The sequence below is a fragment of the Mesoplodon bidens genome (assembly GCF_964165515.1).
Source record: "Mesoplodon bidens genome assembly, chromosome: X".
NCBI classification, from domain to species: domain Eukaryota; kingdom Metazoa; phylum Chordata; class Mammalia; order Artiodactyla; family Ziphiidae; genus Mesoplodon; species Mesoplodon bidens.
This window is the reverse complement of record NC_138163.1, coordinates 28711200-28728894: the sequence shown is the minus strand read 5'-3', so window position 1 is coordinate 28728894 and position 17695 is coordinate 28711200. Positions and strand designations below refer to the sequence as shown.

At 51.0% G+C, this 17695-nt stretch overlaps 1 protein-coding gene across 6 annotated transcripts in view; it reads left to right on the top strand.

Annotated features, from left to right (window-relative positions):
* The window catches only part of BCORL1 (BCL6 corepressor like 1), a 60607-nt gene that overhangs the window by 12362 nt on the left and 30550 nt on the right, over positions 1-17695 (top strand). For all 6 annotated transcript variants that reach the window (XM_081222723.1, XM_081222726.1, XM_081222721.1 and 3 more), the window contains 3 exons: positions 7509-7638; positions 12274-12361; positions 12640-15912. In XM_081222723.1, coding sequence (XP_081078849.1) covers positions 7553-7638; positions 12274-12361; positions 12640-15912 — 3447 coding nt within the window. In that variant the 5' untranslated portion in view covers positions 7509-7552. The remainder of the gene's footprint in view (positions 1-7508; positions 7639-12273; positions 12362-12639; positions 15913-17695) is intronic.

Sequence of the window (17695 nt, the reverse complement as noted above, 5' to 3'; positions counted from 1 at the left end):
CATTTTGACATCTCTCTAAAGGCACTCCAGTGACTGGGTGGAAGCCGTGGCCTTTTCATGTTCCCTAGGATCTCAATGCCAGTGACCACTTGGATCTCCTTGGGGGTGTCTTAGATGCTGCTTTTCCCAAAGTGGGGTAGTAGGGTGGCCTTTCCTTTGCTTCTGTGAAATCAGAATGCGAATACCTCTGTCTTACGGGAGCTTTCCCCAGGGCTCTGGATTTCTCTTGGAGCAGTAGGTCCCAAAGTTGGTTTTCTTTACTTATTAGTCATCACTGACCCAGCCCTCCTTCTTTAACTGTCTACTGGCCACGCCTATCCTCTTGAGGACAGATTCAGGGCCAGGCTTCAAGAGGAATATTTTCCGGCTCTTTCATTTTTTTAAAGTCATAATTGCTTCCAGGTCACAAGACAGTGTGAACCAAAAGAGTCCTGGGGGAGTACTACCAGATTTAGTTTAACTGAGGCCTTCTTAATCTTGAGTTTCTAATCTACTGTCTGGATGGCAGAGTCCAAGCAGGAGTAAATGGGCAGGTTTCATGCTATGTGTAGGGGTCCCAGTTGTATCCCATGCATTGCCAGCACCAGTTGTTCTGCACGTAAGGGGTTTTTGGCGACAAAAGGAGCTATGTGATTCTGGGGAACTGGTCCACTAGACTAACAAACGCCCTGTCTGGTCATTTTCTTTTCTTTCCTTTTATTTTTTAACAAACTTATTTATTTATTTATTTATTGATGGCTGCATTGGGTCTTCATCCCTGCGCGTGGGTTTTCTGTAGCCCCGCGGTGAGCGGGGGCCACTCTGTTGCAGTGCGCGGGCTTCTCACTGAGGTGGCTTCTCTTGTTGCGGAGCACGGGCTCCAGGCGTGCGGGCTTCGTTGTTGTGGCTCATGGACTCTAGAGCGCAGGCTCAGTAGTTGTTGTGCACGGGCTTAGTTGATCCGCGGCATGTGGGATCTTCCCGGGCCAGGGATCGAAACTGTGTCCCCTGCATTGGCAGGCGGATTCTTTTTTTTTAAATAAATTTATTAATTTTATTATTTTATTTTATTTATTTATTGTTTCTGGCTGTGTTGGGTCTTCGTTGCTGCGCGTGGGCTTTTCTCTGGTTACGGCAAGTGGGGGCTACTGTTCGTTGCGGTTCACGGGCTTCTCACTGTGGTGGCTTCTCTTGTTGCGGAGCACAGGCTCTAGGTGCGTGGGCTTCAGTAGTTGCAGCAAGCGGGCTCAGTAGTTGTGGCTCATGGGCTCTAGAGTGGAGGCTCAGTAGTTATGGCCCATGGGCTTAGCTGCTCTGCGGCATGCAGGATTTTCCCAGACCAGGGATTGAACCCATGTCCCCTGCACTGGCAGGTGGATTCTCAACCACTGCGTGGCAGGCGGATTCTCAACCACCGTGCCACCACCAGGGAAATCCCCTGTCTGGTCATTTTTCAAGGGTAAAAACTAAAAGTTTTTAACAAGGTCTACTTTCGTAAAAAAAAAAGAAAGTCAGATAGATGCTCTGTTACCTCCTGTCATGTCCTCCTCTTCCTCACATGCAGGATGAGCATGCTTTTGCTCGTCGTTGTTGTGAAATCTGCTTGTTTTGGCATCTTCCTTTCAAAACAGAACCAAAAAAGTCTACCCAATCTGTACAATCTCCTTTGAGATTTTAGTGCTGACTGTCCCTTATTACCAATTCTCCCAACCCTAACTTGGGCTACAATTCGATGTTCTTCCCCTTTTGAGAACATATTCTCTCTAAACTTTTCTAAAATGTCTGTCTTCAGTGCTTCCCCCCAGTGTTTCAGTTTGGCCCACTATGGTGAAATATTTCAGGTTCCCCTATTTCATTTTTTTCCTTTTTGGTTGTTATATGCTATGGGCTTCTCTTTTATGCCTTTCACACCTGCACTTGTCTTCGAGCATTTTTTTTTTCCGTTTGGATTTTGGGGGGAAAGAGTTCTACCTCATCATGGATTTTCTTCTACTACCTGCTCACCCTCAGCTTAGCTGCTCTTTTCACCATTTTAAGGTTATTGCTCTCCTATTAGTCCATTTCTCTTTGGTTTCCCCTGTTTCATAGTGCGGTGATTGTGCCTGGCTACCTGCTTTTTGCTGCCCGCTTCTTGGATTCATTCCCTTGTATCTTGGTCAGTCCTTCTACTTATGTGTACATGTGCCTTCTAAATCAAAAAGTTTTCTTTATTTATATTTTCAGCCACACTTATCACTTTGGATTGGTGGAGCATGTGTTCTCCTTTGTTCTCACCACGAGTTGGATGTGTCTTTTGAGTTTTTCCCCCCAAAGTGGGGACAGCTCACAGTGGTCCTGCTGCCTTCCAGGCAGTGACCAGCATTTGATTCTGGGGCCGTGCAGCTGTTCATTTCTTAGCAATTACATGGTTGTGACATCTGGGAAAATCCTTTGCGGTATTTCGTATCCCTGTGCTTCCTGGGTCACTTGAGATTACCAGGTTTCTTCCAAGTTCCTTTTAGGAACTTCGCCTTTTGCCTTTGATGTGATGGTTCCCATCAGAGAGGGAGTGAGAGAGAGACTGAGAGTTGTACACCACACGTGAGTGCAGGCACTACGAGCAAAAGCAAGCTGGGCCCCAAGTGTGTACACCGGTGAAACCTACCATGTGGGGCGTGTCTGTAGCATTTTCCCTTTCTGCTCACCTCTCCTGAGGCATAGTGTACAGCTGAGTGGTTATTAATTTGATTGGATATGATAATAACAAAACAAAACCCTGGGCCTACTGGATCAGAATCTCCAGGGCTGGGACCTATGAATCCGTATTTTTTTTTTTTTTTTTTTGCGGTACGCAGGCCTCTCACTGCTGTGGCCTCTCCCGTTGCGGAGCACAGGCTCCGGACATGCAGGCTCAGCGGCCATGGCTCACAGGCCCAACCGCTCCGCGGCATGTGGGATCTTCCCATACCGGGGCACGAGCCCGTGTCCCCTGCATCGGCAGGCGGACTCCCAACCACTGCGCCACCAGGGAAGCCCTGAATCTCTATTTTGAACCAGCACCTCGGTGATTCTGACTTGGGAAATATTGGTGTGCATTGTCCATCTTGACTCCTCCTGTCCTATGTGAGCATTGACGCCACCGGTGCCTCTTTAGAAGTTCCCTTTGCCTGCTCTCTGGCTCGGGAGAACCAATCTTTGCTTCTTGTGTAGACCACTCAGCTGTGCTCTCCTGACTGTGCTTTCTACCCATCCCCTCCCCTCCCTGCCTCTGCAAAGGCTACTATTAATTAGCAGCAGAGGACTTCACGTAATAAGAGATGTTGGTCTGACAAAATCATAGCGGAAGAGTGGGAGGCTGAGACTTAAGCAGATGCTCTATCTTCAGGATCTTGTGAAAGTGGGGCTGCCTAGGATCAGGTTTGCTCTCTAGGTAGTCATAAAATGCACATTGTATGGTAATTATTTTGGTTTTTACTTGCTTTTCTTGTTGTTGTTATTGTCATTTGGGGATTTGGGGGGTCTAAAAACTCCCTTATCTAGGTAATGGTATTTTATACGTTATTCTGTTTCCAAATGCCAGGATTCCCCCCTCTGATTTCTGTCCCAGGCTGGTCAGCCAACAGGCTGAGCTGTTGTTTCCTAAACTGGGATATTCCAAGATACTCTAAGAAACAGTCAAAACTTGATTAACCAGGATGTTTAGGGAGTGGGATCCCGGTGACCTGATGTGATGCAGACAGTCAACCCATTTGTCTTAGCCCTTGTGGAAATCTCTCTAAAATTATGTGTGAGCCTACATAACTGTTTTAGGAATGTTAAAGATAACTTTCAGAAAAAGATAAAATCATGAGTCTCTTACAGATGTAAAAATGAACACGTATTAAAGATTTTATTTTACTCGTTAATCAGCAAGAGAACCAGACAGATGTTATAGACGGTTCAAAGAAAAAGTCCAAAAAGCACAAATTCATATGGAGTAAAGGAATTGAATTGCAAATGGAGGCAAAACTGGTTTTTCCACAGTGGGGAGGAAAGTCAATCCAAACTGCATGGGACAAGACAGAGTTTGCATATCCATCAGTTACCTGCAATTTACAAGGGTGCAAAATAACTCAAAGACAATGAACTGGGTTAGAATCAGGCAGCTTGGAAGGGTGTGCTATAGATAGTGCATAGTGTTTTCATCAAAATACATTTTTTTAAAATAGTAGGCATGGTGAATACTTTTTAGGGAGGTTTCTTTTGCTTCATGTAATTTCTCAGGGTCACCACCTCAATTCTCATCCAGGTTTCACTTCCATATGACACGTATATACTGAGTACTTACTATACGTAAGATATTGCAGAAGAACCAGAGACACAAAAGACAGTATTTCTTACCGTAAGTAGCTGATTGTTTGGGGGTGGGGGCAAGACAGACGTGCCACATCCCCAACTAACCACACAGCAGAGGGACTAAGAATCTGTGCTGTGGTAGGGGTGGGAATGAAATGTTTGAGGAGAACCAGAGAGGGAGGAGTTAACCGACCAGGGGCTGGGGCTGGGGAGATGACATGATGACATTTAAGCTAGGCTTTGAGAGAGGACAGAAATGAAGAGGGGACACAGGAGAGGCCACTTTAGGGAAGGGTCAGGAGTTGGGGTGGCAAGGGCACAGGGAAATAGCAGGATGTGGCTGAAGAGGAGGCTAGACAGGAGGTTTGAGACCAGGTTGTGGAAGGCCCTGAATGCTGTGCTGAGAAATGTGGGCTTGATTCTGAAGACAGAGGAAAGCTATTGAAAGCTTTGGAGGAGGGAGGGGGTGATGTGATCGAACTGGTTCTTTAGAAGATGAATTGATTGTAGAATTAAGAGATTGGAGGCAGAGGGACCAGTTAAGAGGCTAGTGTGATATTCTGGTCGAGAGATGATGAGGGTCTGCATCAGGGCAGTGGCGAGAGGGGTAGAAGGAGAGGATGGAGATGGCATTATTAAGGCTTGACTCCTGATTGCATGTGGGTGGTGGGGGAGAGAAGGAGTTGGATGCTGAAATTTCCAGGCTAGGGGATAGTGGTGCTATTACCTAAGATAGGAAACACTCTGGGCATGGGGGTGGAGAGCAGGTTTATGGTAACAGATAATGAGTTCGGTTTGAGTTTGAGGGGCTCGGTGGACATCCAATTAACAGCAAGTTGTTGGCAGCTGGAAATTCTGGTCTGGGTCTAAGGAGAGAGGTCAGGGCTAGAGATACAGATTTCGGAGTCATCAGCGCATGAAGGGGTGAGTTGAAACTGTGGGAGCTCTTGAGCTAAGCAAAAAGGAGGGGCAGGACACACACACACACACACACACACAGAGGGAGGGGGTTTAGGGCAGAGGGAGGGGTGCGGAGGGGTTGGGGAGAGCCAGTGAGAGCCAGGCTTGAGCTAGAGAGACAGGAAGAAGAGAGACAGAGGAAGACAGAAGGACAAGAGAGGGAGACTGAAGTCTGAGGCCCGAGGACTAAGAGTAGAGGGCAGGGGGGGCAGCGGGGAGGGAGGAAGGGAAGGAGGAGGAAAGGGAGGAGAGAGTGGAACCTGAGGGGAAATAAGAAAGGTGAAATAAAGGAGGGAAAGGACAGGGGCAGGAGGGGTGGGAAAGGGGAGAACGTTGGAGGAGAGGGGACCATGGCAGGGGAGGAGAGAGAAGGAGAAGAGAAGCAGAGGAGAGGGGAAGAGAGAGAGAGAGCTGGGAGAATAATAGGGGGCAGGGGAATGATGAGGAGAAATAGAAATGGGAGAGAGAGATTGAGAGAGGAGGGGGAAGGGAAAGAGAGAGATGGGTGGGGTAGGAAGAGAAAGAGGGAGGGAAGGGGAAGGGGGATAGGAGAGGGTGGCAGAGGTGAGGACAGACCGAGGGCCAGGTTTCTGGGGTGGCAGGAGAGAAGGGCCCCAGATAGGCCAGCAGGCACTGGGTCTGGAAAGCCAGGAAAGGGGCAAGTACAAAGGAAGGGGCGAAGGCAGCAGTATCCTATGCGACAGGGACAGGAGTAGGATGAGGACCAAGGAGAGAATGGGGGATGTGGCCCTGCTCTCCTCTCACTGACTCTCTCCCTTGTCTGCTCCCTCTGTGCCAGCCACGCTGGCCTCCTGGCTCTTTTCTGATCTTAGCAGGCACCTCGTGCCTTAAGGACCTTTGCAAGGTTGTTTCTTCTGCCTGGAATGCTCTTCCCCAGATATCCACATGGCTCGCCTCTTTGCTTCCTTCAGGATGTTTAAATGTCTCCTTCTCAGCAGAGCCTGCTCTGATCACCCACTTACACATTGCAGCCCATTCCACTCCCTGCCCCCCACCATCGCCCTTGCCCCTTAGCCTGTGTTATACCACCTTCTAACATACTGTAACACAGACTCATTTAACGTGTTTATTGTCCATCTCATCCCACTAGAATATAAGCTCCATGAAGGCAGAGATTTCTGGTCTTTTTTGTTAATTATTGAATCCCCAGTACCTAGGACAGTGCCAGCACATAGTAGGTGCTCAATACATATTTGTTGAATGAGTGATATTGTGTTGAATATGGACAATCTCTGAAAACTGTATAAAGGATAAATGAAACCAACTCCTGAGGTGACTGTATTTTACTGTGGTTTACTTCTTTGGAAAGTGGAGAACAGCATAAAATTCTGATCCCTGTAGGGTTTTGTTCAGTTGAGCTTTGATGAATAAGGCCTTTAGCTAATAAGTTAATTTGAGTTTGAGGGTCTCAAGACAAGCTCATTGGATAAACCTCTTTCTCTTGATGCCTCATTTTCTCTGGAAGGTGAATTGGCTGTGCAGTGGTTGTCAACGGCGAGAACCCGACATTGGCTGGTGAAGGGGGCGGTAGGTCATGGGGATGACAGACCGATAGGAAGGGACGGGGCAGACATGTGTGGTTCTTGATGGAGCATTGTTTTCTATTTGTTTGTGGTCAGAGCGCAAGGAGTATGGCATCTGATCTGAAGGGCACTTTAAACCAGGTTAGGTATATGCATTATATCTATATAACTCCTAACTTGAAATTAGAATGAGTATTTTTGAAGGGCTTATAAAGAAAGCATGTGCTTCCTCTGGAGAGCTTAAATTGGTTATGTCACTCAAATACTTCAGTACTCATGGACTGGAGAGTTGACGAGAAAAAGATCCCCCAGTAGTCTTTCGGTGCCCTGTTCATATATGGGAATGACCCCCTAATTGTAGTTGGTCAGGCTAAATGTGTGTAGAACAATATACTGGCATCTCACTTGTCTGAAATAGATTGAATTTCCTCGAACACTCATGCATATCTGTCTTTCAGATAATTTAAAAATCACTCTAGGTGATTAACAGCATCCTCGTCTCCATCCCGAAACCTGTGGGTTCCTGGAAAGCTGGCGCTCCCTCATCCCCATTTGGACCTTAATTTTCCATAGCAGGCTGGCTTGTGAGAGACTGCTTTAACATTTTGGTGCTCTAATTACCTTTATTTATTTAAATGTTTCCACATAAAAGGTGGTTAAAGCAGCTGTCCGTGTTACAAGTTTTGATTTTTGGGAGTTCTTTTTCCCCAGGGGGAGTGTCCACAGCAGGTCCTAGCCGGTGGTGAGTGGCTGTCATGATCTCTACAGCACCGCTCTACAGCGGCGTGCACAACTGGACCAGTTCTGACCGGATTCGCATGTGTGGCATCAACGAGGAGAGGTGAGGAGGCTGGGAAGGTGGCCGTTGCTGGCTTCCAGTGAGCGGTGCCTGCTCCCTAGCGAGGTAGCTGCAGCAGGGCCTGAGGGGGGACCCTGGGGAGGAGGCTGCTGGTTGTTTCAAATTTTCCTGAGATGGGCTGGGGCTGGGGCTGTGTGAGTGGCCTGCTCTGCCATGCCGTCCCTGTTCAGATGAAAGTGAGGAGGCCAGCGGATGACCTTTTGCCGACTAGTATTTGTCTGCTCATTAAGAACTGTCAGACTGTGGATTAAAGGGAAGCTCAGGCAATTGCGAGTTTTATTTGCTGCATCCATGTTCTGTGCTCAAGGATACGTGTAAGATATTTTTGGTCCTTGATCTAAGCCTGGAAGAAAGGCGATTTTGTCATTCAGCTTTATACTGGAAACTGTTAGTGGGTATTCTGGTGATCAGCACTTCCCTGCCTCACAAGGCTAATGATGATTCGCAGAGAGATCCTTATGAAGTATCAAAGGAGGATCAAACTGCTTAACGTAGTTTTCGTATGAAATGGAGAGTTGGTGATGCTTGCCTGATCTGCGTGTGTTTTCAGTTTTCTGTTCACCAAAATACTGGGTTGACCAGGCTGTTCCATTTCCTGATCATGCCCCATATGAAGAGCACTCAAAATGGCCTTCAGATTCTACATTTGAGTTTCATAACCCTTGGCCAGAGAGCTGTGTGTGATGGTTGCAATGCCTCTCCCATTTTTAGAGAAGGTACGGCTCCCCCATGCTTGCCGGTTTCAATATATCGACTGTTGAAACCCAAATACATCCAATCAGTCACCTGGAACACAGAACGATATGGCTTTTCCTGGGATTCAAGGTCTGGCATTTCCTTGGGGAAATCTTGGAAGTGTGTGCATGGGTGTGTGTGCATGTGGGAGAGTGTTGGTAATATTGAAGGGAAAAGGAATGGACATCTTTGTGTGTATCTACTTTCTTCTGTTCTTAACTGGAGAAGTATGTACTTGTGTGAGGTTCAGGTTAGGAGAATAGACCTTTTTATTTTATTTATTAAAGCCATTAGCTCCTATGGTTTAATGCTGTCTATACTGAGGAACAAGTTAGAGATGGACTTAAAAGGAATTTAATTTTAGAATATAAAAATCAAGATCAAGGAAGATAAGACAAAATTCTTCTGAGATCTGCACAAGAAAGGTATTTTCCTTTGCATATGACGTATGTCCTTAGATAATAACTAAGAGACGATCTGGGGAAGGCAGAGTGCTGGTATTGATTTGCGTGAGTATTCATTGGCAGCTAGTTATAAGTAGTTGAGACTTTGACGTAGAGATCTGGACTAGAGCCTTCAAAAAATCAATGAACAAGTTACCTTAGTTTACTGTCTATTCTAAATCCCCTCTGAAAAAGGACCAGGAAGTGGGCCTGAACCTGATTTTCCCTCCTTATGGACCTTTCTTGGGATGTTAGATTACCAAATATGCCAGGTGGTTAAGATGACCTTTTTTAAGTGTTGACACTTCTGATCTCATCTACCCATTGCTGTCACCTTCCCACTACAGCCCAGGCCATGCTATAGCTGATTTCCAAAATGTGATCTCACCTTATTTAAAAACCATCTTCCTTAGCCCTTGACCACCTGTAGAACTTCGACATTTTGGGTGTAAAGCTGCATCTTGGGGTTAACTCTTAAAGTTATGTTTGAGAAGCCTGCCCGGCGCCATCAGATGTAGCTGAGGACTGTAGAAACTGGGGACAGGGGCTTTATGCTGGCCTCAGGTGGCCAACTCTAGACAAGCCTCCAGCTAAGTCCCTCTGTTTGCTTGCTTGCTGTTTCCTTTCTTGTACCCATTCATGCCTTCATTCACCAAACATTTATTAAACTCAATCCGAGCAAACCAGTAGTCATGGGATATTGGTGGTGAGTGCTGTCGAGTGGCGTGTACAGGTCCCGTGGGAGTCTAGAGGCCAGAATGAAAAACTTCCTGGGGGAATAAGGGAAGGCTTCCCAGAGGCAGTGACCTTTGCGCCGGGGCTTGGGGGATGAGTAGGAGTTTCAGGTGAGGGCTGATATTTCTCACATGGTGTGTTTGGGGGAGACCTTGGCTGGAATGAAGGCAGTCTTGGGGTGCTATGGGAAGTCTGCAGGGGCTGGGATCTAAGCGAGATGTGTGCCATGTAGTTAGGGCCCAACAGGAACTGAAAAAGGTCTGGTTTGACAGTGGTGCTAGTCCTTAATAATTAGGAAAACAGCCCTGAAAGGTTATGGCTGTTTCTGGTTTAGGTTCAACAAAGCCTTGAGCATAACGGCCCAGGGTCATCTCTGTTGGGAAGAAACAGTGGGGTTGATTTTCAGACCTGACTGAAGCCTGCTTTGACCCCTGCTCCCTTCTCCCCGCCACCCACGCCCTCCTAATCTTGCCCGGTTGACCCTCCTCTCCCCATGCACCCCTGCCCTGCAAGCTGTCTCTGTCCCAGGCTCTTCTCTCAATGGAGCAATTTAACGTTTGCTTGGCTTTACACACCCCTCTCCTCAGAGGGTTTGAAACATGGCCGCAGGACATTTTCCCAGAGCCTTTGGGGGCTGGCACTCAGGTGTGGGTATGGCTGGAGTAGCCAGGACTGCTGTTGTCGCTGCCACCTCCAGAGTCTCTGGGCCGGTGGCTCTGCCATTCTCTGGTGGCTGCCTTTGAAGGCAGGGTTTCTACTTTCAAGGTGACTTTGTGCAGGGTGGGAGCCGAGCAAGGAGGGCCGAATATGCAGCTGAACTCCCCTTTGTATGGTCAGGAAGGGAGAAATGGAAATAGTGTCTCCCCTCTGTGGTCCCTCATGTGGGGTTGGTGAAGGGGGGTGGTTCCCTGCCGCTCCTTTTTCCTCATCACCATCCTCCCCGCAAAACCATCCCTGGCCTGGCCTAAGGCAGGGTATTGGTCTTGCTTTTCTGGGCTTTCAGGGTTTGATGTCGAAGTATGTTTGCCCTTTCCCTCAGGCTCCCCTTCCTTGGGACCCCGACTGCATCTCCAGCCCTCCTCTCTCCTTATGATCATTTCTGTTTGTCACCAGCAGTCACTGCCAGCAGTGGAACCCTCCCACTTCTGCCAGCCTAGATGCCTTTTAAAGGGAACAAGCCTTTCCCCCCCGTTAGTCCTTTCTGGAGCCCTGAAAAGATGGGGAAAGGCCCGCGGTGATCCCCTTGCCTTTTTTGCTTCTCTTGCCCCAGGTACAATTTTGGGGTCTGTCAACGGTGCCCTGTTCCAGTGGGAGGGAAGGAGTTAGTTCTTGTGGGGGTTGGTTGTGGGCGCCCTGACTGCCCTTTGGTTAGGATGGCTGGTGAGGCAGATGCTGGCTTCTTCCCTTGCTGTTGCAGAGCTCAGGTCGAGGCTCTGAAGAAGGGGGGCAAACCCCAAGGCAGTCTAGCTCCCCAGAGGTGCACAGAGCATTCCTGTGCTTTGCACCCTAGGAACCACATCTCAGGGCTTCCTCTGGAGCTTTATTCTTGCACCTCAGCTTTCCACTTGGCCACTCACACCATGGCTCCTGCCCCACTGGTGTCTTCCCTAGGGCAGCAGTGGCACATTCTTGCTATAACTCAAAATACCAAACTTCCAGTGGGTGTTTGTCTTCTCTTCAACTTCACCCTCCCGGTCTGACCTTTTTTTTTTTTTTTTTTTTTGGTCAGGATATACCATTTTCTAAGATTCTTGCCCAAATTTTAGAGAAGACATTTTGAGGAGGTGAGGGTACAGTTGAGTTTTCCTCCTTTGGGAACCAGCTCTCTGGCCTTGAGCGTTTCCCTCTGCAATGTACCAACTTGAATTCGGGGTCTGTAGCCTTGAAGGCTTCCTTCCCTTTGCGATGGGAGAAAATGCAGTGGTGCTGGGAGGCCAAGCAGAGAGTGGGGGAGCTGGAAGGGGATAGGATGCAAGCAAGAGCAGAAAGGTAGGAAGGAGGGTGCTGGCTTGAGCTCTCTGGTACCCTAGAAAAGGGGAAGAGATACCCTAGAGGGAAAGAAGTCGTGCCCTTGAAGTGCCCCTTGATGCTCAGTGACCTGCCTCAAATCAGTATCATTATGTGCGCTAATAAATGTGTATCTGCTCTAGGCAAGCTCATCAGGTGACTAGGTGATGATTTGGATTTAGAACATGAAACACAATGGGGGTGGTTATTTGTTTTAGGAAAGGGTTACCCTTATGGTACCTGCAGCCAGCTTTCCCTGTAGACTTAAAATAAGATCATATTTACGAGAAAAGCAGTTTGCATGCCTTTTGGGATCTTCTGTGAATTATCTCTCCCCTTCTGGCAATGCCCAGTACCTCCTGGACGGTCACCTTGATGGATAAGCTCTAGGGACAAGGCAAAGGTGCTGGGGTCCTCTACACTCCTGGTGAGAACCCTAGAATACACAGCCCAAAGAGGGGAATCTAGTCAGATCAGGCTCCTTTGCAGGAACTTGAAAAGCTGGGCACGGAGGCTCCGGTTTGCAGCCTGGACCTCCCCCACCCCTAGTTCCTTGTGATTTCCCCCAAGCCACCAAGGGAAGCGAGACAGGAGGGTTTTATGGGAACCCAGGCAGGCAGGGGGCGTTCTGGGGAAGGTGGTGGTGGCCTGAAGACTAGGTCTCATGTCCCTTTTCTGGTTGTGTCTCCCACGCTAGAAGAGCACCTCTTTCTGATGAGGAGTCCACGACAGGTGACTGCCAGCGCTTTGGATCTCAGGAGTTTTGTGTCAGCAGTTTTTCCAAGGTAAGGGGCCATGCAGAACCACATGCCACCTGCCAACGGGTGGAGCTGAACTGCTCAGGCAACGTGCCCAGCCTGCCATCCCAAGAAGGGGGCCAGGAAAGGACAGGGTGTTTCCCAGGAGTTGCTGTATGTGAGACAGAAATTGGCCAGCTTCTCTTTGCTTCTGCCTGGTTGGTCGAGTTGCAAAGAGGACCAGCAGTCACCTCTCCCGGGCCTCGGGACACTTGCACGATCTACAGAGAGCTCGCTAAGATGGGCACGCTGCTCTGTCGTTGCAGGTGGAGCTCACGGCAGTTGGAAGTGGCAGCAATGCCCGGGGGGCAGACCCAGATGGCAGTGCAACAGAAAAACTTAGGCACAAGTCAGAAGACAGGCCTGACGACGCCCAGCCGAAAATGGACTATGCTGGGAATGTGGCAGAGGCAGGGGGCCCCTTGGTGCCACTGAGCAGCCCGGGAGACGGGCTCAAGCTTCCCACTTCCGACGGCCCAGAGGCCAGCAACGGCACGGCCGACTGCTCCTGGACTCCCCTCAGCACCCAAATGAGCAAACAGGTGGACTGCTCACCAGCTGGGGCGAAGGCTTTGGACTCTCGGCAGGGTGTCGGGGAGAAGAATACTTTCATTTTGGCAACTCTAGGAACTGGCGTCCCCGTGGAGGGCACCCTGCCTCTGGTTACCACTAACTTCAGTCCGCTGCCAGCCCCCATCTGCCCCCCGGCTCCCAGTCCAGCCTCTGTCCCCCCATCTGTTCCAGATCCATTCCAGGTCCCCCTCTCTGTCCCCGCCCCGGTGCCCCATTCCGGGCTCGTTCCCGTCCAGGTTGCCACTTCGGTTCCGGCCCCTTCCCCTCCCTTAGCACCAGTCCCGGCTCTGGCTCCGGCGCCACCATCAGTGCCCACACTCATCTCCGATTCGAACCCTCTTTCGGTTTCGGCCTCAGTCTTGGTGCCCGTGCCAGCTTCTGCTCCCCCGTCGGGCCCCGTCCCCCTGTCGGCTCCGGCCCCTACCCCCATCTCAGTCCCAGTTTCAGCTCCTCCCTTGGCTCTGATCCAGGCTCCCGTGCCCCCTTCGGCTCCGACCCTGGTCCTCGCACCTGTCCCCACTCCAGTTCTGGCTCCGATGCCATCGTCCACGCCTCCGGCAGCTCCCGCCCCTCCGTCGGTGCCGATGCCCACCCCGACCCCGTCCTCTGGCCCACCTTCTACCCCCACCCTCATCCCTGCCTTTGCTCCCACGCCGGTGCCTGCACCCACCCCAGCCCCAATCTTCACCCCAGCCCCCACGCCCATGCCGGCTGCCACGCCCACTGCCATTCCCACCTCTGCACCCATCCCGGCGTCCTTTAGTTTGAGTCGAGTGTGTTTTCCTGCAGCTCAGGCACCAGCTATGCAAAAAGTCCCCCTGTCATTTCAGCCAGGGACAGTGCTGACCCCGAGCCAGCCGCTGGTCTATATCCCACCTCCAAGTTGTGGGCAGCCACTCAGCGTGGCCACACTGCCAACCACCCTGGGAGTCTCCTCCACCCTTACACTCCCTGTCCTGCCATCCTACCTGCAGGACAGGTGTCTCCCTGGGGTGCTGGCCTCCCCAGAGCTGCGGTCTTACCCATATGCATTTTCTGTGGCCCGGCCTCTGACTTCGGAGTCCAAGCTGGTCTCTCTGGAGGTGAACAGGCTCCCCTGCGCTTCCCCGTCCAGCAGCACCAGCACCCAGCCTGCACCCGATGGGGTCCCCGGGCCTTTGGCAGATACTTCCCTCTCCACTGCTTCTGCCAAGGTGCTTCCACCACCACAGCCTCTGCTGCCAGCCCCCAGCGTGAGCTCAGCCCCACCGCATCCTGCCAAGATGCCAGGTGGCAACGAGCAACAAACAGAAGGGACTTCCGTCACTTTCTCTCCCCTCAAGTCACCTCCACAGCTGGAGCGAGAGATGGCCTCTCCGCCCGAGTGCAGCGAGATGCCCCTGGACCTCTCCTCCAAGTCCAACCGGCAGAAGCTCCCGTTGCCGAACCAGCGCAAGACGCCTCCCATGCCTGTGTTGACCCCCGTGCACACCAGCAGCAAGGCCCTCCTCTCCACAGTCCTGTCTAGGTCCCAGCGCACGACCCAGGCTGCTGGCAGCAATGTCACCTCGTGCCTGGGCTCCACTTCCTCGCCCTTCGTCATCTTTCCTGAGATCGTGAGGAACGGGGACCCAAGCACCTGGGTGAAGAACTCCACTGCGCTGATCAGCACCATTCCCGGCACCTACGTGGGAGTGGCCAACCCAGTGCCTGCGTCCCTCCTGCTGAACAAAGACCCCAACCTGGGCCTCAACCGAGACCCCCGCCATCTCCCCAAGCAGGAGCCCATCTCCATCATCGATCAAGGAGAGCCCAAGAGCACTGGTGCCCCCTGTGGCAAGAAGGGCAGCCAGGCTGGGACTGAGGGACAGCCAAGCACAGTCAAGCGTTACACCCCAGCCCGCATCGCCCCTGGGCTGCCGGGCTGCCAAACCAAGGAGCTCTCCCTCTGGAAGCCCACAGGGCCAGCAAATATTTACCCACGGTGTTCAGTCAACGGGAAATCCACCAGCACCCAGGTCCTGCCTGTTGGCTGGTCACCATACCACCAGGCGTCTCTGCTTTCCATCGGCATTTCCAGTGCCGGGCAGCTGACCCCCAGCCAGGGGGTGCCCATCAGGCCCACCAGCGTCGTTTCTGAGTTTTCTGGTGTGCCATCCCTTGGCCCTAGTGAGGCTGTGCATGGACTTCCCGAGGGGCAGCCACGGCCCGGGGGCCCCTTTGCTCCAGAGCAGGACACGGGCACAAAGAACAAAACTTGCCGGATTGCTGCCAAGCCTTACGAGGAACAAGTGAACCCCGTCCTCCTGACGCTCAGCCCTCAGACAGGGACCCTGGCACTGTCTGTGCAGCCTAGCAGTGGGGACCTGAGAGTGAATCAGGGGCCTGAGGAATCAGAGAGCCACCTCTGCCCCGACAGCACTCCTAAGCTGGAAGGCCCCCAGGGGGCTTGCGGCCTGAAGCTGGCAGGAGACACGAAGCCTAAGAACCAAGTGCTGGCCACCTATATGTCCCATGATCTGGTCCTGGCCACCCCCCAGAACCTGCACAAGATGCCCGAGCTGCCTTTGCTACCTCATGACAGCCGCCCCAAGGAACTCATCTTGGACGTGGTCCCGAGCGGCAAGAGGGCCTCCAGCACAGACCTTGCACAGCTCGGAAGCCAGGTGGACCTGGGGCGGGTGAAAATGGAGAAGGTGGATGGTGATGTGGTCTTCAATATAGCCACCTGCTTCCGGGCCGATGGCCTCCCAGCAGCTACCCAGAGGGGCCAAGCTGAAGTGCGGAGTAAGGCCGGGCAGGCTCGAGTGAAACAGGAAAGTGTAGGTGTCTTTCCTTGCAAGAACAAGTGGCAGCCAGACTCGGTGGTGACCGATGGGGTGACCGAATCTCTGCCGCTCAAGAAAACGAAGAGTGGCAAAGAGAAGGATGGTGAGGAGCAGCAGCCACAAGCCAAGGTTGTGGTCCGCAGTTCCCTTGGACCCAAGGTGAGTGCTGGGCTGAGGTTGAGGGCCGGGCCGAGACCCCAGCGGTCTGCTTTGTCCTGCAGACGTCAACCTCGTGCAGCGTTCTTTAATTTTATTTATTTATTTATTTATTTATGGATCTATCTATCTATCTATTTATTTATTTATTTATGGCTCCGTTGGGTCTTCGTTGCTGCGCGTGGGCTTTCTCTAGTTGCAGCAAGCAGGGGCTACTCTTCGTTGCGGCGCGCAGGCTTCTCATTGCGTTGGCTTCTCTTGTTGCGGAGCACGGACTCTAGGCGCGCGGGTTTCAGTAGTTGTGGCACGTGGGCTCAGTAGTTGTGGCTTGCGAGCTCTAGAGCGCAGGCTCAGTAGTTGTGGCATACGGGCTTAGTTGCTCCGCGGCATGCGGGATCTTCCCGGACCAGGGATAGAACCCTTGTCCCCTGCACTGGCGGGCGGATTCTTAACCACTGTGCCATCAGGGAAGCCCTCATGCAGTGTTCTTGAGTAGCTCTGTGAACTGAACTGATTGGAAGGCTTGTGTAAAGTGAATCATGACCCTTACCAAGTAACATTCTCCATATATGGTGTTTTAGCGTGGGGAGGGGTGGGCTTCTATTTTGTAGATGTGGGAAATGATTCGGTCCCTGAGGCTAGGAAAGCCATTGTCCCAGATGAGGTTGGAAAGTGGAAGAATACCGTACGATACGGGGAGGGAAATCAATTAATAACAGGCCCTTCCTTGCATGGCCATTCTTCCTTTTCCTCTTCTAAGATGACTGCCGGCCTTGAGAGCTTAGGGTCCAGGGAGGCAAGGGGCCTTTGACAAGATTGTTCTCTGCACCACCAGGGTAAGCCTGCTCAGGATTTTCTTGGAGTTTTGTGGGGCTCGAGCCAATTCAGCTTCTGGGCTTATCCACCAGTTTCCTATCCCCCTAATGCTTGGGGTGGCAGCTGTAGGTTTCAGCCCGTTGGGAATTTGGTGTCCAAGGCAGATGGGCATCTGGGTCTGGGTTCTTAATAGGCTAAGGATGATGGCAGGGTTCTAGGCAAAAAGGTGGGCTCAGAGGACTTGGCCTGAATCCAGTGTTCCTCCAAAGAGGATCTGAAGGACACTAGTGATCAAGGAGATTCTTGAAGCAGTTGAGGATAGGGCTTATTCAAAATATGGAGCAATTTGAGGTTATGTTAACAAGGCTTCAAACTGGATGTTGAATAGATTTCTAGCCAGAGCACTATGAATTTGTTTGTGGCAGAAACTCATAGTCTTTTTTGGAGCATAGAGCACTTTGGGAAGCTGATGAGAGCTGTGAACCCTGTCCCCCGAAACATGACCTCAGAACTTAGCCCATAATTTCAAGGGGCTCATGGACCCAACCCACTCCCCAAAGCCCACCCATGGGCTCCAGGTTAAGAACCCTGGGAGTAGAGTTTGGGTGGGTTTTTCTCAGTGACCCCATGACCACCTCAGTACGGCAGAGACATGCCAAGTAGGAACATAGGTCACTACACCGTAAAGCATATGTCTAGCATTTGCTCAGGTAACTGCAATCTGCTCTTGGTGGTAATAATAATAGTTCATGTCATTATAGTTGTTACCGTTTGTTGAATTCCTACTATATACCAAGTGCTTTCTACGTATGTTATCTAACTTAATCCTTCAAATAACCCTATGAGGTGAACACTACACCCAATTCACAGATAAGAAAATGAGTAAGTTACCCAAAGTTACACAGCTACTAAATGACAGAAGTGGAACTCAAACTCCAGTCTCATTGGCTCTGAAGTTCACGTTCTAAAA